We start from the raw sequence: 24822 nt of genomic DNA on the forward strand, positions 1-24822 counted from the left end.
AACCTCCAGAGACACAGAGAAACCCTGTCTCAAAAAAAAAAAAACTCTGGCTAGCCTAAAACTCATACTGTATAGTTTAATGAATAGTATATATTCAATATTTTTAAAACACATTCTAGTAAACATGTCATTCTATGCCATTAGCTGAATATTCATAGCATGACAGTTTACTATACAAGAGGGATCTTCCAAACAATTGTCTGCATATTTCTTTAAATGTCAAGGAAACTGAAAGTGAGAGAAATTTTGCATTGTTGATATTCCTACATGGTTTTTTCTCTACCATATCATTCTATGAAATCAGTGTCAATATTTTCTTGAACACTTTTCTAATTTAGATTTAGCTAGTTATCTCTAAATTGAGGTATTTGTACTCTAAATACTATGCCTCCAATCTGGAAGTTGAAATAATGTCTATTAAAGTAATTTTACAATGACCAGTGATTTTTAACAATGTTTTTATTAATAGTTACAAATCTTTCAAGTATGCTGGTGAAAATTTTGTAATATGATTTCTTTTTAAGTTTACATGGGTGAAAAAAATAAAAGGTAGTATTTGATACATGATCATAATATTATTTGTTGTGCTATCAACACATTGAGTTAAAAAGTTGTTATTGTATGATACATGAAATAAAATGAGAATAATTGAATGCTAGATTTTATATTAATAACACATGATGAGCATGTATATAAGCCTATGTAAAATATGATCTTCTCAAAAGTAAATTTGTCAGGGTTTTTCATACTTCCGCGATAAAGCGTAATGAATCATGTATTAATTTAGGGTTTCTAGAGCTATGAAGAGATACCATGTATATGGCTAATCTTTTAAAGGAAAAACATTTAATTGGGTGTCTTTTATTTTCAGAGGATTTATCAAGTATCACCATGGTGTAAAATGGTAATATGCAGGCAGACATGCTGCTATAGAAGGAGTTGGGCAATGTACATCTTGAGCACTGGCAAGGGAATGTGGTCTGTGACATTGTTCATGGCTTGAACATATATAAGATCTCAGTGAACACCTCTACATTGACACAATTGTACCACCAAGGTCATATCTACAGCAAAAGTCACAATCCTAAGAATGCCATTTCCTAAGGGTTTATTTGGGACAATTACATACAGACTACCACAAGTACAACAAATTAAGTTTCACAAGGAAGAGTGATATATCATTTTGTGATAGTTGACTATGAACCCATCCAAATAAGACAGACTAAAAGTATAAGTTTGTTTTCACACCAGAATTTAATAGACCATGAAATATCTGGTGGGGCACACATAAGTCCCCACAATAAATTACATGAAGTATTCAGCTGCATTTATCTCAATGTGGGAATAATTAAAAGGTTGTTCATTATCCTCAAACTGAGCAGTGAAGAACTAGTGAGCAACTTCTATAACACCAGTTATATGTTTGAGATGTGGGTTTTAACAACTTTGCTTCCAATAACTTCGACATGTTAAAATTTTATGTTGCCCATTTTTCATGTCCCTAAAAGTCATACCACTATTAATTCCAAAGCATTCTGGTATATTTTTGTTATTAATCATTAAACATATATGAGAATAAGAAGCCTAACTGTAATGAGAATAGTAAATAAATGTCTTTTAGAGATGTAAAACCAACTAGTCAGTACCACTCCCACATCCAAAAGCGTCCCTGGAAAGCAAAACCCAGTGACATCACTCACAAGAAGAAACAATCCTAGAACCACAAGACTCCAGTGGTCTTTACATTCCTTTTTGGAGGTTTATATGATTTTGTAAAAACAAAACCCTTTCTCAACATACCTTTGCAGAGTTATATTTTTGGCAAGTTATATTTATCCAAGGAAAAACATCTGCTAGTCTCATGAATTAGTTTAGACTGAATGGTAATGCCATTTGATTAACTATTGTCAATTTTAATGAAGCATTATTTTTTGTTTGTATATAATCTATATCATTTTTGATGGTTACTGTATTTCCCTCCCTGTGGAAACCAAAGAAAATATCTTCAATGATATACAAATATCTCTTTTTTTTATTTTGAGTTCTACATATCTCTAAAGTACACAATTTTAATTTAGCAGCGTATTTTTCATCTAATATCTTCCAATGCTGTTGATTCTTTTTCAGTAGCATTTAAATAAAATTAATAATTCATTCTTTAATCTATCTCTGGCTTACTTAATTATCCTTTCTTTTTATTAAGCATGTCTTTTAAGGTAACTCATAATGTGTTCATATAAGTAATCTTCATCAAGAAAAGTATCAGAAGTAGGATATGGGGGTAAGAACCTGAAAGTTCAGGGAACCATTTTAGCAACCATCAGTGACTCTTACTCTTCCATTCCTCAATCTAAAAATGAGCTAGATCCTCTCAGCCCCACCTTACTACTACCTGTCTCCAATCTCTCCATGGTCCATCTTTATTGTTTCCATAATCAGTAAAACAGGTGATTCTGCCGTGATTTGATGGACCCTACCAAGCCTGGATCAAGTTTGCTACAGTTTTTGTATAATGTTGTTCCTGAGATAAGTATTTACTTTGGATAGTCCTTCAATAACTTAAAGGCTTAGCCGGATCGAGTCTTACAGTTGGGCTACCTACCTAGACTTTAAATACATGTCTGGGGATTTTTTCATGGAGTTAAAAAGCGTGAAAATTGCGGTCTCTTTTCCATCACTGGACTGCCATCAGAAACTATCTAATGTTATTTTTCCTAACCAGAGACTTTTGATTTGTTCTTACCTTTGACTTTTTCACTGTAGACTTGAAGGACACAACATTAATCACCATCTAATAGAAGCAGTATTTTGTCTAATACATCAGGCCATTATGCTCAAACTCAGCCTTTCTCATATTTTGGGACATTTAAAGATTAATAAAATTCAGAGCCAAACTATCACACAAATGAACTCTAGCTAATTTTTTTTCATGAAATCTTCTAAGCACCTGTGCTTACTTAGTACAGCAACATCATAATAGAATCAAAAATGATTGAACCAGGCTTGGACTGGAAAGCCACAGCAAGAAAAAGATATGACTGTTTTATTGAGAGGAATAAGTTGTTTTATATCTCTAACAGAAACATAAGATAGAGGCAATTTCCAGGATCAATACAGTTGTAGTTGCGAAGACAACATCAAAATGGTGAGGCATACAAGGTATAAGAGGTCAATGTCTAAGAACAATTGTTTTCACCAGAAGAGAAGCTATCTCTTGCTATGGATACACAGATGCTTATACTTCAGTTTGTTTCAGGTAAATACAGCCCCACAGATTCTCTATAACAAAACAACAAAGAAAATAATTCAAAAGACAGTTAAACAATGGAATCAAGTTGAAAACCATTATATGGATTAACACATTTGAAAACCTGATTTTTGACAATGAAGCTAAAATTATACAATGGAAAGAAGAAAGCATCTTCAACAAAGTGTGCTGGCATCCTGGATGCTGACATGTAGAAGACTACAGATAGATCATTAAGTTGGATAAAAGACCTCACCATAAATTCAGCCACTCTGAAAATCTTAGGAGAGAAATTAGGATGTACTCTCTAACAATTGGTATAGAGGACACCTTCCTGAACATAACACCAGTAGCACAGACCCAGAGATGCACAATTAATAAGTAGGAACTCCTGAAACTGACAAGCTTCTGTAAGGCAAAGAATGAGTCAACAAGACAAAATGGCAGACCAAAGAATGGCAAAAGATGTTCACCAACCCCATATCTGACAGAGGCCTGATTAACAAAATATACAAATAACCTAAGAGGCTAATCACCCAAACATCAAAAAATCCACTTAAAATGTGGGGAACAGAATTAAATAGACAGCTTTCAATAGAGGAATCTAGAATGACCAAAGACACCTGAAAGAGCGCTCAACATACTTAGCCATGGGAGAAATGCAAATCAAAACAACTCTGAGATACCATCTTGCTCCTGTCAGAATGGTTAAAATCATAACCACAGCTTATGCTGGAGAGGCTATGGAGAAAGGGGAACAGTCCTCTACTGCTGGTGGAAGTGCAAACATATAAAGTCACTTTGGAAATCAATATGGCATTTCTTCAGAAAAATAGGAATTAGTCTACCCTAAGATCCAACATTTCCACTCTTAGGCATATACCCAAATGAGGCAAACTCATACAACAAAGACATCTGTTCAACTATGTTCAAAATAGCATTATTTGTAAGATCCAGAAACTGGAAGCATACTAGATGCCCTTCAACTGAAAAATGTATAAAGAATATGTGATACATTTATAAAATGGAGTACTACTCAGCAAAATAACAACAGAATCTTAAAATTCACAGGCAAATGGATGGAACTAGAAAAAACATCCTGAGTTTGATAACCCAGTCACAAAAAGACAAACATGCTTTGTATACAGTCATATAGTGGTTTTAGATATGGATCAGGGGATGGCTACCCAATAATCCACACCAAAACAGAAGATAGGAAACAAGGAGGACCCAAAGAGAGACATACACGTACTCCAGAGATTGGAAAAGGGACAAGATCTCTTGAGTTAATTAGAAGCATGAGGGAAAGAGTGGGAGTTATGAAAAAGAGAATTGAGAAAAGGAGGGGAGAGGAGGACATTAAGGGGCCAAAAGATTGAGTCAGGGAAGAATAGAGGAGAGTATGAAAAGAGATACCATAATAGAGGGAGCCATTATAGTTTAAAGAGAAATCTAGCACTAGGGAAATGTCCAGAGATCTACAAGGATGACACCAACTAACAATCTAAGCAATAGTGGAGAGGCTACCTTAAATGCCCTTCTCAGATAATGAATTTGACCACTACCTTATATGCCATCTAAGAGTCTTCATCCAGTACCTGATGAAGCAGAAGCAGACACCCACCCACAGCTAAACATTGAGGTAAACTGCTGCAATCTAGATGCAGATAGGTGGGAGTGATGAGCAAATAGATCAAGACCAGGCTGGAGAAACCCACAAAAACAGTTGACCTGGACAACGGGGAGCTCATGGACCTCAAAATGATAGGTGGGAAATGAGCCTATGACTGATACAGTTTCCCTGAATGTGGTTGTCAGCTAGGAGGCCTGGGCAATCTATGGGGCCTCTGGTAATGGATTAGTATTTATCCCTAGAACATGAATGGATTTGGGAATCCGTGCTACATAAAGGACACTTTCTCAGTGTAGACACAAAGGGGAGGGCTTAGGCCCTGCTCCAAATGATGACAGACTTTGAAGATCCTCACCCTCATGAAAGACCTCACCCTCCGTGGGGAGCAGAAAGTGTGTGGAATAGGCAGTTGGTGAGGAACAGGGAAGGAGGGAGGGAGACAGAACTATAATTAAAAATTAATTAATTAATGCTCTGAGAATAAAAAACAAAAGAAAACAAAAAAGAAAAATAATTTTAAATATGCTTCCATGGATTATGGCAGAAAACATGGTTTCTGCTTTATCTACTTGCTCAGCACCATTCACACTTGAGTTATCTCTGCACATAAGGGGCTGCTTCTCTCACCTGTAACTAAACTTCACTGAATTCGTCACTGTTCTCAGTTGCAACAACAAGTTACAAGTATTCTAAACATGTATTGGGGAAAGATGATGCACTTCACTATTTTTCTACAAGTTCCTAATCTATTTGCTTTATTTATCAGACAAACCTGAAAATGGAATGCAAGAATCAGAAGTTCCAAAAAACAGAACTTAAGTTTTATAATCTGACCTCCAACTTCAAACAAAAGCAATGCCTGTATGTGAGCACTGGACAGTGACACTGCGATTATTATATCCTCCAATGACAGGGCTGCAGTGTTTCCCATTACCCTGTAAATCCATACTGTGAGGCACAGAGGACAATGGCTGCTGCCCAGGTCACTACATGAATCAACAAAACATCAGTCTGGTTCATGATTCATCTGAATCCATCTGAGTCCAACAGAATTGAAACCTCACTGGGTGGTGGTGTTAGTACATGCCTTTAATCCCAGCACATGGCAGTCAAGAGCAGCAAGATTTCTGAGAGTTCAAGACCAGCCTGTTCTACAAGACTGAATAACCCTGTCTTGAAAATGAAACAGACAAACAATAACTCTATAAATTAATTAATTAATTAAATGATAGCTGAAGAGAACTGCTCTGAATATCATACACTTAGCATTGTATAGCTTGTGATCTTCCTTACAACTCATTTCAGCAAAGCCAGAAGACAACCACAGAAAGAACCCACAAAATACCTGCCACTAGTTATCCTGACAACTAACTCTCCAAAGAACCCCAAATGCATATGGCCACCCAGCTGTGACTCATATTAGCAACTTCCTTACTGGATGACCAGAGATCAAATGACTCAGACAGGACAGACCTAACAACTCTGCACTTTCAGCCCAGTAGACAGAGGCCTAGTCTAGAAAGATTGTGTTTTACTAGACATTCTTCCCCTCTCATAGAGCACTTCCTGTTCCTCATCCAAAGCACAGAGTCTTTGTGTGCACAGTCCATTACACAATCAATGTCCAGTGCAGCAAATCCATTGTCACAGAGGTGGGAAACTCTGCAACCAAACACAGGTCACATTCAAACACTGTTTTTACTGTGTAACTGGGATAAAGAAAAACAGGCCACAGATTTGAAAGCAATGGGGTAATAATAGGGGTAGGGGAAGAAAAGTCAAGGTGAGTATGATTCATTTATAATCAAAAAAATTATTTTGAAAACTTGAAAGAAGCTTTATGGCCTAGTGCTCCAGTGGCTTAGAGACTTGTATTAGAGCACATTAAAATTTCTCATACCATTGCTTTAAAGATGAACACCAAAAACTTCAAAAATACCCATCCTTATGAGGGGATAGTAGCAGTTACGTAAAATACAATCCCATAGGAAGGAATTTTTTGGCAAGGATATTCTCAAAATGACTTCTTTTTTAAAAAACAATTTTATTTATTTATTATGTATACAGTCTTCTGACTGTATGCCAACAGAGGCCACCAGATCTCATTCAAGGTGGTTGGGAGCCACCGTGTGGTTGCTGGGAATTGAACTCAGGACCTCTGGAAGAACACTCAGTGCTCTTCACCTCTGATCCATCCCTCCAGCCCTCAAAATAAATTCTTACAGCAAGAATATCCCTAAAATAACTACTAATGTCAACCACTGCCTTGAAACAACAGGCCACTCTATATTGACAGAGTCCTGAGTTGAAGGTCATGGGGATAAGAAAGACAGGACAAATAGATGGTAGAAAAATATAAATGCTAGGTTGGGGAGGTATTGCAGAGTATATGTCCCATACTAACTAAGCTTCATAAGAAGAATAGTATCTTGTGTACTACTTAAATGGGGTGAGAGAATAGAAAATTGGAGAATAAAATGAAGCCATCAAAAACTATTATAATGGGAGAAATTCAGGAGGAGTTTAGCAAACAATGCCACACTAGGGAAACAGAGTATCTGAAGAATGTGACTGACTAAAGCCACATTATCCTTAGGACAGACAAAACCCTTCTAAATGTTCATGGCCCCAAGCCATTACACATCCCCCCAAATATATTGCAGGTTTTAGAGAAGGAGTTCAATTTTATTGTCAATACAACAGGCCTCAATGAAAGCTCCCAAGCCCTAGATCCCAGGCTGTTATTAGGTTCTCCCTTACTAAGGGTTTAAATGAAGGCCTTGCTTGAAGAGGTAGGTTCTTAACTCAACTGTGTTTTATTTTCAAATAATTGTCACCTGGTGTCTTATTGGCCACCTTCCAAAACTATGGTTATCTCAAAAAAAAAGAAAAGCTAGAATTTCATCCTACACAAAATTAAGATGGAGATTACATGTAAAAGTTAAACACAAAGATTTGAATATAAAAAAGATATTGGAAAAACTAGGCCACTCTGAGTTAGGCAACCTGCTTTCCATGTATTTATCAAGAATGTTGAAGTTGACTAGAAACTTGCTCCTACAACCATCTCCCTGCTCCCAATGCTCTGATCATATTAAGTCCACAGAGCAAAGTTTGTGAGACACCTCCCCCTAGGTCAGATAATTTACATGGGCCACATGTGGAATCACAAGAAAGGGTATCTGGCTGCACTCCTCCCCTCAGATACAGGGAGGACCCACCACACTGACAGAGGAAATCCTGAAAAGTCTATTTATGTCACATGGAAACCTAAAGACCCTGTCTCAATCATGCTAACTGTAAAAGACAAACACCCTAAATGTTCTCTGATATTTATACCGAAACCATGACACACATGCCCAATTTCCACACATAAGAATCACATAAATATAAATAGATATAAATAAGTAAACAATAAAATTATAATAGGATGTTTTGGCACACACCCTCTATTCCAAAACCTGGGCAGGAGAGACAATCATATTTCTGTGAATTCGAGACCAAACTCATCTGCATTCTGAGTTCAAGGACCACCAAAAATGTGGAGCGATACCCTGTCTCAACATAAAATTCTAACTCTGAATATAATTGACTCATCAGGAAATCATTTGTGAAATAGATTGAAGTGGTTCAGCTTAATCTCACCAGAGGACCCAGGTAAAGGACCATATATCTTATAGTCATTTGTGATGTCTGCCAGTGGTGAATGTCAAAGTATTTTTAGATATGAATATAGCTGTGCATGTTAGCAAGAAAGGCAGATCTCCATGAATTCAAGCCAATTTGGAATACATAGTGAATAGGATATTAAGACTTTTCTCAATGACTCACACACACACACACACACACACACACACACACACACAAACACACTCAGAAATATACCAATAGCAACAGAGTCAGAGCTCCAGATAGTGTTATTCCCCATGAGCTTATTGGTCCAATTACATTCAGACTACCAACATTCTTCTCTTTTGCTGTGATAAAATTATCTAAATAAAAGCTATACTGTAATGAACAGATTTGGTTGTTACTCCTAGGCCAGGGCCTATCATTGTAGGAATTGTAGAAACTCAAGTCAGTCTGAAGGGAAAACATGTGGAATGATTGTGTCTTGATATTCTCTTTTGATTTGCCACTATCTTGTGCTAAGCTGCCTCTCTTAACCATCCCAGACCCACTTGCTTAGAGACATTGCCACCTCAGCAGAAGTCTTATTGCCACATAAAGCATCAGTCAACACAATCTTTTCCAGCCAGAAATCAGATATTCTGATCTAAGAACACACTCAAATTTTAGTCTCTCAGTTGATCCCAGGTTTTGTTCTGTTGATACCTGAGACTCTTTAGGAGACAGAGAAAATAATATATGATAAGGTTTTAAAAATCCAATTCCAGTGTGTTTTTCATATCCATCACTTAACAAAGACTCAAACATGAAGACAGCAAAAACTGGAAATCACCGATATGCCAGTATTCCAGAAAAAGGGAAGAGCATCTAAGATAAAGACGAAAAAATCTAAACCTGTCTCTCCACAGCAACTTTCCCCCAAAACAAAACCTTCAGGGACTGATAACATGAGAAATTTTATGAAGACAAATTGGTGAAGGTCCAACATTTTTAAACAAATGAATATACTTAGGTTACCATTGCACATTACAGAAAATCACAATATAGATTCACATAATATGAGGCCTAAATTGTCAAAAGGTACAACAATCAAAAATATATGAAATGTTTTGGAAAGAGTGAAAGGGTTGGTGAGGAAAGCTAAGAAATAAGGCAAGAAAAATATTGTTAACTTTTAATCAAAAGAACAAAGAAAACATAGGAAACGAAATGGGTAATCTTGACCAATGTAACCCATCTCCCTATAACTCCATGTGTATAAAAGTAAAATAAACCCAGACATCACAACTTTCACAAAATTGCCACAAAATGACCCTTGAACTGCTGTTTCTAACACTTGGGCTACTGGCATTTCTTCCAATACAGAAGCATCATGCTCTAGACCTCTCACAAGAACTGGAGTTGATCTCTTGCAATAGATCAGGTAATATATAATATTATAATTCATTTTGTTTCAGGTAAATACAACCCCGCTTATGCTCAATCACAAAACAACATAGAATGTCAATTTAAAAAACAGGTAGTCCTGGCAGGGGAGGAAGGGATGGAGAGGGAACTGGGATTGACATGAAAATCAATAATTGTTTCTAATTTGCAGTAAAAATTGAGAAAAAACACAGGTAGCCCAGTGGAATCAAATTGCACACCATGATATGGACCCACAAACCTATGAACTTCTGATATTGGATAATGAAGACAAAATTATAGAATGAATATGAGAAAGCATCTTCAACAAATAGTACTGGTACAACTGGATGCTGGCATGTAAAAGACTGCCGACATATACATAACTATCAACATGCACAAAACTCAAGTGAAAATAGATCAGAAAGCTGGGCATTGGTTGTGTGCCCCTTTAATCTCAGCACTAAGGAGGCAGTGGCAGGGGGATACCTGTGAGTTCAAAGCCAGACTAGAGTATAGGAAAGGCTTCAAAGCACTGCAGAGAAACCCTGTCTCAAAAAACAAAACAAAAAAGCAACACAAACAAAACAAACAAAAATATCCAAAGGAAAGCAAATGGATCTAAGACTTCAACATAAATCCAGACACACTGAACCGAGTAGACAAGTAAGTAGGAGGTACCCTCATAGAATTTCTACAGTAGATTACTTCCTGAATATAACAACAGTAGCACTAACACTGAGATACACAGTTACTAAATGGGATCTCCTGAAATTGAAAAGTTTCTGTAAGACAAATGACACAGGCAACAAGACAAAAAGGCAGCCCCACAGAATGGGAAAATAAGTTCATCAATCCTACATTTGACAGAAGGCTGATTTTCAAAATATGCAAAAAACTCAAAACCTCATCACAAAAACACCAAATAATCCAATTAAAAAGTGGGATAAGGAATTAAATAGAGACTTCTCAATAGAGGAATCTAAAATTGCTAAAACACATAAGAAAGTGCTCATTATACTTAGCAATCAGGGAAATGCAAATCAAAACAACTCTGAGGTAACATAATGCTCTTGTAAGAATAGCTAAAATCAAAAAAGAATAGCTAAACTGTATACTGGTAAGGATTGGAGAAAGGAGAACATTCCTCCACTGCTGTTAGAAGTGAAAACTTCTACTGCCACTTTGGAAATAAGTACAATGGTTCCTCAGGAAAATTGGAATCAGTCTACCACAAGATACAGCAATTCCACCCATAGGCATATAGCCAAATATGAACATTCATACGACAAAAACATCTGTTCAACTGTGTTCATAGCATCATTATTTTTAATAGACTGAAACTGGTAGCATCCTAGATGCCCCTAAACTAAATAATGGATAGAGAAAATATGGTACATTTTCACAATGGCGCGCTACTCAGTGGAAAAAAAGACAATGGAATACTACAATTCACAGGCAAAAGGAAGGAAGTAGAAGAAAGCATTCTGAGTGAGGTAACCCAGTGACGAAAAGACAAACACCATATGTATTCACATATATATGGGATTCTACATGGAACAAAGGATTACCAGTCTACAATCAAAACCACCAATGAAGAGGGGAAACAAGGAAAATCCTAAGAGACACATATATGTCACCCAGATAATTGGAAATGGATAAGATCTCCTGAGCTAATTGGGAGCATGGGGAGAGTGGAGAGGGAGTTAGCAGAAGAGAAGGGGAGAAGAGGAGGGCAGACAAAGGAAGATGTAGTCAGGGGAAGAATAGAGGAGAGCAAGGAAAGAGATACCTTAATAGACAGAGCCATTATAGGATTCAAGATAAATCTGGCACTAGGGAAATGTCCAGAGATCTACAAGGATGACACCAAGTAGCAATCTAAGCAATAGTTGAATAGTTACCTTAAATGGCCTTCCCCAATAATGAGATTGATGACTGCCTTATATGCCATCCTAGAGTGTTCATCCAGTAGCTGATACACACAGGTAAACACTGAGCTGAACTCCTGGAATCTAGTTTCAGATAGGAATGGGTGATAAGCAAATGCATCAAGACCAAGCTGGAGAAACACACAGAAACAGCTGACCTGAACAAGGGAGGGCTCATGGACCACAGACTTGTAGATGGGAAATGAGCATAGGATTGATCTGTGCCCCCTGGAATGGGTGTCAGTTATGAGACCTGGGCGAACTATGGAGCCTTTGGTAGTAGATTAGTATTTATCACTCATCTGTGAATTTACTCTGGGAACCCATTACACATAAAGCAACACTCAGCTTAGAAACACAAAGATGGGCTTAGGACATTCACTTCATGATATGATGGACTTTGAAGATCACTAAAATTCCCAGGGAAGCAGAAAGGGGATTTAATGGGGGGTAAGTGAGGAACAGTGGTGGAGCAGGGGGGGGTAGGAAACTGTGATTGACATGTAAAACAAGCCTTTTTCTAATTTAAATAAAAAAGAAATACTCCCCAAAACAAAATCAGCAAAGAAAAGAAAAATTGTATTAAATATGATTTAATGGCCTATGGCACATAACATGTAATCTTCACAATCTACCTGGTCAGCACCATGCACATTTGAGAATTCTCTCTCTACATATCAGAAACTCCTTTTCTCCCCTAGAACTAAACTTCACTGAATGACATCATTGTGGTTAGTTGCAAGTGGTTTAATCATCTATTCATGAAAGACAATCCACATCACCATTTTTGTACAAGTTCCTAAAGTATTTGAAATATTTATAAAACAAAATTGAAAATGGAATGCAATACTCAGAACTACTAGAAACCAGACTTACAGTTCTCTAATCTGTCTACCCACTGCAAACAAAAGCAGTTCCCACATATGAACATTTGACAAGTGACACTGCAAGTAATACATCCTCACATGACAGGGCTGCAGAGTCTCCCATTACCCAGGAAATCCATCCTGGGAAGCACAGAGGATAAAAGCCACTGTCCAGGTTATCACATGTACCAACAGAACTATACTCATGTTTCATTCAAATCTCAACAGATTTAAAACGTCTCTAGTTGGCGGTGGCACTTGCCTTTAATACTAGCACTTTGGGAAACAGAGACGGGTGGATCTCTGTGAGTTCAAAGTCAGGCTGGTCAATAGAGTGAGTGCCAGGATAGCCTCCAAAGCTACACAGAGAAACCCTCTCTCCAAAAATCCAAAAAGAAAAATGAAAAAAAAAAACCAACATTGTTTAAGTTGACTATAAATTTGTTCCTATACCCAGCTCGCTGCTCACAATACTCTGATCAAATTAACCCCATAGAGAAAAGATAGTGAGAGACCTCCCCCTATGTCTAATAATTTAAATGGGCAGAAAGGTATTTCCCAAGACAGGGAATCTGAACACACTCTCCCCATCGATACAGGGAGGGCTCACCACACTGTCTGCCACACCTCAGCATCTGTTCCTCCCAATCTGTAGACAGCATCCCCTAGCTCACCATTTTGTTGTTTCCCAGATCAATGAAGCTCTCAGCTCAGCTCCCTGCAGCAGCAACTCGACCACAGCAAACAAAACCGCTGTCTCCTCTTCAAAGTCAAGCCTGGAGCCTGGTGACAGGAAGAGCCCTGAACCTATTCTGACTGGCAGGTTGCATGGGGTAATTGATTGCTTAGTGAGCCTTAAGTGACAAGAGCACCTCCCATAGGTTTAGATTGTGCTTAAGTCACAGTATTGTGGTTCCTGACCACGCCTCCCACACAAGAAAAGAATCTTTACTACCTCTACAGCGATTTGCATTTCAATAGCACTGGCCCCTGGCTCAGATTGCAGAGCCTGATATCTTCCTAGTCTCCATAGCAACTTCCCCTTGTCCTCCAGGATATAATTGAAAAGTTTCTACACACTAAATGCCTCTCTGAGGATGCAGCAATCTAAATCAGACCAAATCAAAATGAATTATAAAAAGCTCAAGTGGGAGACACAGCACAGGGATGGAGATTCACAGCCACCCTTTCTTCATTACACTATCCTCCCCTCCCTCCCCTCCCCTGTCTTCAATCCCAGGAAACAAAATCACAAGAAAGAATTGTAACAGTGCCTAAGGCTTCTAACGTTCTGGGACGGAATCCAAGAGTTGGTCGCCAAAAGTGGTGGCTCAGGAGAGCAGGGCAGGCTTGGAAATGTAGTCCCAAGAAAGGTCTCTGTGAGGAGTGGGAAAAGTCTCTAGGAACTGTTGGCTGACCCAGCTGGCTTTGTATGCAAATGAGCGAGTGAATCAGTGACTGACAGAGCTGAATGATATACTGAATTGAATGGAGGCAACAGCAAGGAGGCAGCTGTCAGTGTTGCAGTTTAGGAATGGCCAGGATTCGAGCATGGTGGTGGTGGTAAGTTAATTCATGAGCTTGCCCAAGTGCCTGTGGGCTTCTGCCTCGGAGTCCATGAATGAATAAATGAATGAATAAATGATTAAATAAATGTTTGAATGAATGGATGGATTGGGTGCAACCACATTGGTGGAGGCAGGCAGGGACCAGGATAAGCCAGGAGGGAAGAAGGGAGCCCAATGAGGACAAGGGGCTGTGTTTCAGGCTCTAAGGGTGTTGGGGCGGGGGTTAATGAGGTAAATAGATGTTATTGTGACATGAAATAGAAATCAGGCACTAGGGAAATGTCTGAAGATCTACAAAGATGACACCAGCTAACAATTTAAGCAACAAAGGAAAGGCTACCTTAATGCCTCTCCTGATATTGAGATTGATGACTGACTTATATGCCACCCAATAGCTCTCATCCAGCAGCTGATGGAAGTAGAAGCAGACACCCACAACTAATCACTGAACTGAACTGGAATCCAGTTACAGAGAACGATGAGTGATGAGCAAAGGGGGCCAGACCAGGCTGGTTAAACCCACAGAAACAGATGACCTGAACATCGGGGAACTCTTGCTCCCCAGACTGATAGCTGGGATACCAGCATGGGACTGATCCAGACCCCAGGAACATGGGTTTCAGCGAGGAAACCTCAGAAATCGACCGGACCTCCAGTAGTAGTTCCATACCTATTCCTAGCATAGGTGTAGAATTTGGGAGCCCATTCCACATAGAGGGATACTCCCTGTATCAAGACACACAGGGGTGGGCCTAGGCCCTATCCCAAAGGACACAGCAGACTCTGATGACACCCTATGGAAGGCTTCATCCTGCTGGAAGAGCAGAAAGTGTATATGATATATAGGATTTTAGTTGGGGGGAGTTGTAGGGGTGGAGGAGAGGGAGAGGGAACTAGGATTGACATGTAAAACAGTCTTGATTCTAATTCAAATACAAAAAAAAGAAAAAAGGCAACTCCTGCTCCCACTGTTAGGAGTCCCACAAAAAATAGAAATAAAGAATGGCAATAATTGAATACTAGGTTTTCTACTAATAACATATGATGAGCAAGTTCACAAGCCTATGTATAATATGATCTTGTAAAATGGAAATTTGTCAGGGTTTCTCAAATCTCCTCTATAAAGGGTAATGAATCATGTATTGACCAAGTTTTTGTTTGTATAGCTGGGAAGAGATAACATGTACACGGCTAATTTTTATTTTACTTTTTAAAATATGTTTTCCCTGTGGCTTTGGAGGCTTCCTGGAACTAGCTCTTGTAGACGAGGATGGTCTCAAACTCACAGAGATCTACCTGCCTCTGCATCCTGGGTTCTGCGATTAAAGGCATGGACCACTATACTCTGGCTATTGCTAATTTTTAAAGGAAAAATATTTAATTGGGTGGCTTAGATTTTCAGAGGTTTTATCAAATATCACCATGTTGCCACATGGTAGAATGTAGACAGACATGGCAGTGTATAAGGTGCTGGACATTACACATATTGACCACTCTCAATGGGAAGTGGTCTGGGACACTGTTCATGGCTTGGACATATATGAGACTTCAATATACACCAACCTAGTGACATTGTTGCGTCAATAAGTCCATACCTACAGCAACAAACCAACCTCATAAGAGTGTCATTCCCTATGAGCTTATGGGATGCAATTACATTCAGACTAGCACAGGTAATTTGCATGAAGGTTCACAAGGAAGTATGATATGTCCTTTTGTGTGAGTAAACAATGAACCCATTCTACCAAGAAAGACTATATTTTAAGGTTGTTTTCAAACCAGAATTTATAAGACTATGAAATTTTTGTTGGGGCACACCTAAGGCCCCATGAAGTATTCAGTTTTCTTTTCACACAATTTGGGAATAATTAACACCTTATTAATAAAATTGATACATGATTTTAAAAAGGGTTTGTGAAAAGGCTTAGGAGAGAGCCAACCTGTTAGGTTCACAGCTTGATTGTTGTCTTTGCAGATGCAGATTAAGTCAGGTCGAGGTCTTATCAGCTTGTCAGCTTCGAAGGTTAGATAGAAAAGGCTACTCTAATCTACTCTAGTCTAAATTGGACAGAGAGGCTAGTGAGGAACTTTTTTTAACACCAGTTATATTTTTTGAGAAGCTTGTTTTAACAACTTTGTTTTCAATGACTTGTATATTTTAAACTTTTATTTTTCCCAATTTTTCATGTGCCTAAATATAGGCCATACCATCACTAATTGCAAAGCATTCTACTATATTTTTGGTATTAATTGTTAAACACATATGTGCATCAGAACCCTGTTTGTAATGAGCATAGTAAATAAATGTCTTTTACACATGTAAAAATATGATAGTCATACCACTACTACATCCAAAACTGTCCCAGAAAAGCAGAACCCAGTGACACACATACTCTTGACTTGCAGAAACAGTACTAAAATACCACCACATCAGTGGTGTTTACATTCCTTCTTTGGAGAATATTATGGTTTTGAAAGACAAAATAAAACCTGCCTCAACATACCTTTGCAGATTTCTAGTTTTGGCAAGTTATATTTAATCCAATGAAAAACCTCTGTTAGTCTTATTAATTAGTTTAGATTGAATGGCAATGCTGTCTGATGTACTACTGTCTGTTTTAAGAATTCTTTTAGTGTTTGAATATAATCTTTATCCTTTTCAATAGTCACTGGGTTCCCCCCACTCTCCTGTAGAAACAAAAGCAAAACCTCTTCCTTGATGTAACGCATATCTTGGTTTTTATTCCAAGGTCAAAGTATCTCTAAAGTATATAGGTTGCTTGAATTTGAAATTTTTTTTATCTAATATCTCCCAATGCTGTAGAATTTAAAAAATATAAAGTTAATAATCTATTATTTAATCTATCTCTGGAAGTCTTAATTATTCCTTTTAGTTTAGTGAGCATATATTATAAGGAAGCTCATAAAGTGTTAATATAAGTAATCTATTAGTTTGTTTTGGTTTTTGAGGCAGGGTTTCTCTGTGGCATTGGAGGCTCTCTTGGAAACAGCACTTGTAAACCAGGCTGGTCTCAAACTCACAAAGATCTACCTACCACTGCTTCCCAAGTGCTGGTAATAAAGAAATGCACCACCACCACCCAGCATGAATAATCTTTATTAAGAAAACTTCAGAAGTCAGATATGGGGGTAAGAACCTGAAAGATCAGAGAACCAGTTGAGCAGCCTTTAGTGACTCCTACTTCTTCCATTTCTCAATCTAAAACAGAGAAAGAACCTCTCTCAGCCCCTCCATACTAATTCCTGTCTCCAATCTATCCTGTTTTCCAAACACAAGCCTCATTATAAGAATATGATCAAAATATGAGACAATCCCCAGATTTCAGTTCTTATCTATCTCACATGTTTGCTAATTCCTGATATGAAAGTCTCCATGACAGATGTCTCATAACATGGGTATCTCAACATCCTGTGGTCTCAAATGCCAACTCAGCTTCATCTTCACTGCTTCATGCAATGAACTCTCACAGACTCTGCACTTGGGCTTTCATTGTCCAAAACATAGATGTGTACTATAGTGAAGAACTGACCACAGAACAAAAATCCATCATCTTTATATTTTGCATCTTTATTGTTTGCATAGTCACTTAAAAATTTAGTGAATCTGCCATGATTTTGTGGACCCTACCAAGCTTGAATCAAACTTACCAGTTTTTGAATAATGTTGCTCCTGAGACAAGGAATTACTTTGCCTACTCCTTCAATAAGCTAAGGGCATTGCTGGATAGAGTCATAAACTTGGGCTACCTTCCTAGGCTTTCATTGAAGAACAGGGTCCGTTCTCTTTTTTTATCCAAATTAGAATAAAGCTAGATTTTCCCTCTTCCCAACAGTTTAATTATGAGGATAGTAGCAAACTCTTCAGTTTTTAAACACAAGTTAGTCTCCAGAACATTAAAAAAATGTTTTGGTAATGATGTCTCAACAAAAAGTCCTCCATTTATAGTGTCATTAAACTGACTAGTATAAAAATTATATACACTGTAATTTTAAAGGCCTTTTTGACTATGTTTAGTACTGATTAGGCTGCTGGTTCATCTTGGGAGAGATCAATCATCACTGGGGAAGGGCAAAAGAGCTCGAGTTCCATTCCTGTGTGCATGAAACAAATAACAAAACAGCAAAGTTACTCCGACTAGCTTGTACTAAGCTGTGCTTTCTGCCAGCAGAAGATCCATGTAATGAATTTTGAAGATTTGGAGTATTTGAGCTTAGTGAAGGATTTGAGTTTCCCAGCTGAGAACTCCCATTTATTGGGCTTCCTTTACCATTCAAAATACCAGTACACTTCCAATTGTCCATGTAATTAGCTTTCCACAACCTCACGCAGCCATCATCTCCTGTGGATGCTAGCACTGTTCCTGTTATGTTCCAACTCACCCTCCAGACCTGAGAGTTGTGATTATCAAACTGAGCCACCATATGGATTTTAAATTTTGTGGGACCACCAGAAGAATTAAGTTCTTTCCTCACAGGTTTTAATGTGAAAATTCTTACATCTTTGGTGGCTATTGCCAGAATGTGGAAAGATCTCCCCAAATTTGGAGCAAAGGCAATATCATGAACAGGATCTGTGACTGTCATAAGAATTTCTGCTTTTGAGTATTTCTTGGTGTTTTCATTGTACTCAAAAATCTGAAACTTGGTCATTGCTTTTGGACTGCTGTCATTACTTCCCACTGCGATCATGGGGTAATGAGCAGGAGAGACAGAAGGGTTCCAAGAAATACAGCTGCAGCTCAGCTTACATGAGATCTCGTGCTGTAGAGACCACTGGCTGAGATTCATAACATCTGGGGCCTCATATATTCTTAGTATGCCATCTGCTGAACAGGTTGCTAACATCAGACCCATATGTTTGGGAGCAAATTTCACATCAGTAACAGATGTTCTATTGTCCAGTAGAGTTGTCCTATTCACCCAGTGACTCTGGCCTCGATGTTTATCGTTTGATTCTCCTACTACTTCTTCCCAAACAGCTGCTGTTCGGTCAACAGAACAGGAAGCCAAAACCTGTCCAAATTCAGGATGAGCCCATGTCACATGCCATACAGATTCACTATATGTCTTCCAACTAGCAGTACAATGCCAATCTCCGCTTTCACTTTTATCCCAGACTCTGATGCTCTGATCGCTGGAGCAGGTGGCCATCCGGTGCCCGTGAAAGTCGAAGACACATCGTGGATGAGGTCCTTGTGGTCGGCCTCGATGCTGCGTGGCAGAAACATGGCCGCCCCTTCTGTCTGTCCGTCCTGCCTCCTAGAGGGCGAGAGGTGGGCAGAGGGGCCAGCCGCACTGGGACTGCTACAGAGCACCACCGTGCCTTTTCTTTAATGGTGTTAAAATCTTGAAAATTACTGTCTCTTTTCCATCAATGTATTGTTATAAGAAACTATTAGTGCTCCTTTCTTAAGAAAACAGAGACTTTCATATCTTCCTTGTTGTGTCCTTTTCACTGCAGACCTGAAAGAGTCAACAATAAAAACCATCAACAAAGATAATAGTTTGTCTAAGTCATCAGCACAATAATCTTAAACTCAGCCTTACTCACTTTTGTGGAACCTGTAGAGATTAACAAAGATTTGGAGACAAAATATAACACAAATGAACTCTAGCTAAATTTTTCATGAAATCTTCTAAGAACATGTGCTTACTTAAGAGGCCAAGATCACCCAATAGTCAAAAAGGAATGAAGCCAGGATCTGCCTAGAGGGCCATAGCAAGACAAGGATATGGACACAGAGTAATACTCAAAATTGTATTTCAAACATCTCTATGAAAAGTGTATCCATAGGAGGCCTTATAGATGTCCATGAATTAATTTTCAGGTATTTTATTTTGAGTAGCAACCAAGAAAGTGAATTAGTCTCCTTTCTTGTTAATGGATAAAATAAACTGATTCAAAGTAACTTTAAGGGAAATATTCACATGATTAATACTTTTAAGGTAACCCCTAAAAACAAGATGTTTGTCTCCATGGATCTCAAAGTCACATGTTAATCATAATATAAAATGCTTTCAAATTAGAAATTCTACACCTTTTTAAAATTTCAACATTTAAAATGTCTACAGTAGCTTCGGTATAAATTAAGTGAAAAAGGTGAGTAACTGCTCACTATTTTCAAAAAGAGAAAAAAAGGAATATCAAATAATCAATCACATTTAAGGAAATGAATTCAGGAAATTCTACTTATGTTTTTAACAATATTCTGGACAGTTATGGACTAGAGAAGCTCCATGTTTTAGTCTTTGCAATCCCTAGAACACACGGCACACAAGAAGAGAAACAGAAAGAGACAGAGACTAATAGATGTAGAGAGTGAGATGTACACAGGGGGAATGACATAGAGAGACAAAGAAAGGGGGAGAGAGAGAAATTGAGAAAGAAGAAGAGAGAGGGGAAGAGAGAGAGAGAGGATTCTATAAGAACTCAATGAAATATAACTTAGAATGTTACAAAAAGTGTCACATGTCTTTGTATCAATTCTTAAATGTGGTTTGGTCTCTCAAGATCACACTCACTGAAAATTCAATTTTTCTCATACTATCTTTAGTAAATCCAAGATAAAAATCTTTTTACTGATATTTTTTCATATGAGGCAGAACAGATGATCTCTGTAAATCACAGGTCTACTGAATAATGAGTTCTAGGTCAGGCAAGCCTTACAAAGACACTGTGTTTCAAAACAGACTCACTCCAAAATTTCTATTTAAAATCTTTAGAACACTGAGAATGGTTTACCACATAAAGTAATTACCTTACAACAATCCCTTAACATCCATGGGTGGTGAGAATGGTTTAACAGATAAAGAACCCACCTTAAAACTATCCCTTAACTGCTTGGGCTGGTGTCACACACCTTTAATCCCAGCACTCAGGAAGCAGAGAGAAGTGGATTTCCATAAGTTTGAGACCAGCCTGGTCTATAAGAGCTAGTTCAACAGAGAAACACTGTGTTGCAAAATAAATGAATAAATAAATACATGCCTATAATCCAATGCTTTTGATGCCAGATAAAATGGAGACAGAGTAAATCCTGAAAAGTCTATTTATGTCTCATGGCAACCTAGAGACCCTGGCTCAAACATGCTAACTGTAAAAGATAAACACCCAAATGGGTTCTCTGATATTTACACAAAAGCTGTGACATACATGCCCAACTTCCACACATAAATAATCACATAAATATAAATAGACATAAATAAATAAATAATAAAAATATAATAACATGTTTTACCACACAACATATATTCCAATACCTGGGCAGCAGAGACAACCAAATTCTTTGAATTCAGATCCTAACTCATCTGCATTCTGAGTTCAAGGACAGTGAAAAATATGGAGAGAAATCCTGTCTCAACTTAAAATTCCAACTCTGATTATAATTGACTCATCATGAAATCCTTTTCTAAAATGCACTGAAGTGGTCCAGATTAATCTCACCAGAGGACCCAGGAAAAGGACAATGAAATATGTCTTAAAGTCATTTTTGCTGTTGACCAGTGGAGTCTGTCAAAGTATTTTCAGATATGAATATAACTAGTACTGTAGCAAAGACAGGCAGGTCTCCATGACTCAAGCCAATTTAGAATACATAGTGAATATGGTAGTAAGATATTTCTCAATCTCATACACACACACACACACACACACACACACACACACACACACTCACTCACAAATATACATACAGCAACAGTGTCACACCTCTTATGTGTGCCATTCCCTATGAGTTTATGGGTTCAATTACATTCAGACTACCAACATTCTTCTATTTTATTGTGATTAATTATCTAAGTAAAAGATACTCAAGTAATGAACACATTTGGTTGTTACTTCTAGGTTAGTGTCTATAACTGTGTGAGCTTAGGAGATAAACTCCAGAGAGTCATTGAATATAAAACATGTGGAATCATTGTTTCTTAATTTTCTCTTTAGGTTTGTCACTGTCTTGTGCTCAGCAAGCTCTATTAACCAGCACAGGCCCAATTGCTCAGAGACATGGCCAACTCAGTGGGAGTCTTCTCCCTCACAAATTATCAACCAACACAATCTTTCCCAGGCAGAAATCAGACATTATGATCTGAGAATTGATGTTCACTCAGATGATCCTAGGTTTTGTCATTTGACACTTAAGCCTATTTAAGAGACAGAGAATATAATATATGACAAGGTTTTAAGAATCCAAAGCCAATATATCGATCCTATCAATCACTGAAGCTTCAAGGACTCAAACAGGAAAGCAACAACAACCGGAAAACACTGATATGCCAGTATGCCAGGAAAGGAGAAGAGGCAAGCGTCAAAGATGAAGTAGAAGTAAACTAAAACTGTCATTCTGCAGCAAATACCCCGCAAACAAAACCTTAAAGAAATGATAATTTAAGAAATTTTATGAAGACAAATTGGTGAATGTCCATCACTTTCAACAAACTAAATAACTATATTACAGTTATAGATTACAGAAAAACAGTACACAGATTCACATAAATGTCATCTATATTTGTCACAAAGCTACAACAAAAATGTTTAAAACATTTTTGAAAGAATGAAGACATTGTTGAGAAAAAGTCAAGAAACAATACAGGAAAAAATAAAGTCAACTTTTAAACATTGGACAAATCTAAGGAAAGGAAAAGTGTGATTTTGACCAATGTTACCCTACTCCCTATAATTCATGTGTATAGAAATTAAATAAACACAGACTTCATAACTTTCACAAAATTATCTCAAAGTGCAGCTGAACTGTTGTTTCTGATCCTCAAGCTACTGATAATTATTCCAAAAACAGAAGCCCCATGCTCTAGAGCTCTCTCCAGAAATGGAGGTGATCTCTTGCTATGGAGCAGCAGCTCCTTGAAATTCCATGTTTCAGGCAAATGCAGTCCCAGTGATGCTCAATCACAGAACAGCATAGAAAAATGATTTAAAATCTGCTTCCTGTCACATGGATTACAGCATAAAACATGGATTCTGCACTATCTACCTGCCCAACACCATGTGCAACTGAGAAATCTCTGCAGACCTGAAACTCCTTTTCTTTCATGGAACTAGAGTTCACTGAATCACAACATTGTGGTTAGTTACACCACCAAGACACAAGCATTCTAATCATGTACTGGTGAAAGGTGATAACATCACCAATTTTATTCAAGTTGTTAAGCTATTTGCAATATTTAAAATACAAACCTGAAAATAGAATGCAATGTTCATAATGTCTAGAAACTATAAGACCAGTTATCTAATCAGTCTTCCCACTGCTACCAAAAGCAGTATCTATAAGTGAAGAGTGGGCAGTGATACTGCAAGAACTATATCCCCACATGCCAGGGCTGCGGTGTCTTGCATTACCCAGTAAATCCATACACAAAGGCCACTGCCCAGGTCAACACATGGACCAACAAAACTACAATCTCACTCATGGTCCATCTGAATACAACAGAACTGAAAACCCACTGGGTAGTGGCATGACATGGTTTTAATCCCAGCTTTAGTTAGGCAGAGGCAGTAAGCTTCTGAGAGTTCGAAACCAACCTGCTCTACAAGATGAGTCCCAGGACAGAGTAATTCTGTCTTGAAAACCAAACAGACAATCAATAACAACCTAAATAAATAAATGAAATGATAGCTCAAGAGACCTACTCCAAACATCATACATTCATCATTGTATAGCTTGTGGTCTGTCTTATAACTCATTTTATCATAGGCAGAAGAGAAGGATGGAAAGAACCCAAAAAATACCTGCCACTACTTATCCTGACATCTAACTCTCCCCAGAACCCCACAATGCCTATGGCCACGAAGCTAGTTCTCATATTAGCAGCTTCCTTACTGGGTGATTAAAGATCAAATGATTCAGACAGCACAAATCTTCCAACTCTGCACTTCAAGCACAGTAAACAGAGGACTAATCTAGAAAGATTGTGTTTTACTAGACATTCTTCCTGTCTCAAAGAGCACATCCTGTTCCTCATCTAAAGCACAGGTTTTTGTGTGCACAGTCCATTACACACTCAATGTCCAGTGCAGCAAACCCATCGACTCAGAGCTAGGAAACCCTGCAAACAAATACAAGTCTTGGTCATACAGTAACTTTTGCTACTGTGTAACTGGGTTAAAGACAAACAGGCTGCAGATTAGAAAGCAAGAGGGTAGTGATAGGGCTTGGAGGCAGAAAAGACAAGGTGAAAATGATGCATTTATAATCTCAAAAATTAGTTTGAAAACGTGAAACAGTCTTTATGGCCAAGTGCTCCAGAGACATAGAGACTTATATTAGAGCACATTAAAATTTCTCATAACATTCCTCTAAAGATGAACACCATAAACTGGAAGAACACCAATTCTTAGAAGAGGATAGTAGCATTTAAGTAAAATACAAATAGCGAGGATATTCTTAAAATAAATTCTTACAGCAAGGACATTCCTAAATAACTACTAAAGTACACCACTGCCTTGAAACAACAGGCCATTCTTTATTGACAGAGTCCTGAGGTGAAGGTAATGGGGATATGAAAGATA

At 37.9% G+C, this 24822-nt stretch overlaps 2 protein-coding genes across 2 annotated transcripts in view; both read right to left on the bottom strand.

Moving 5' to 3' along the window:
* The window catches only part of LOC113838584 (ephrin-B2-like), a 665634-nt gene that overhangs the window by 429693 nt on the left and 211119 nt on the right, over positions 1 to 24822 (bottom strand). The window lies entirely within an intron of this gene.
* LOC100764532 (nucleoporin SEH1-like) lies at positions 18357 to 19528 on the bottom strand. The gene is given in 2 exon segments (XM_027433798.1): positions 18357 to 19474; positions 19477 to 19528. Coding segments are annotated over 2 exon segments (1170 nt in total).

The sequence above is a fragment of the Cricetulus griseus genome, unplaced genomic scaffold, assembly GCF_003668045.3.
Source record: "Cricetulus griseus strain 17A/GY unplaced genomic scaffold, alternate assembly CriGri-PICRH-1.0 unplaced_scaffold_1, whole genome shotgun sequence".
Lineage (NCBI taxonomy): Eukaryota > Metazoa > Chordata > Mammalia > Rodentia > Cricetidae > Cricetulus > Cricetulus griseus.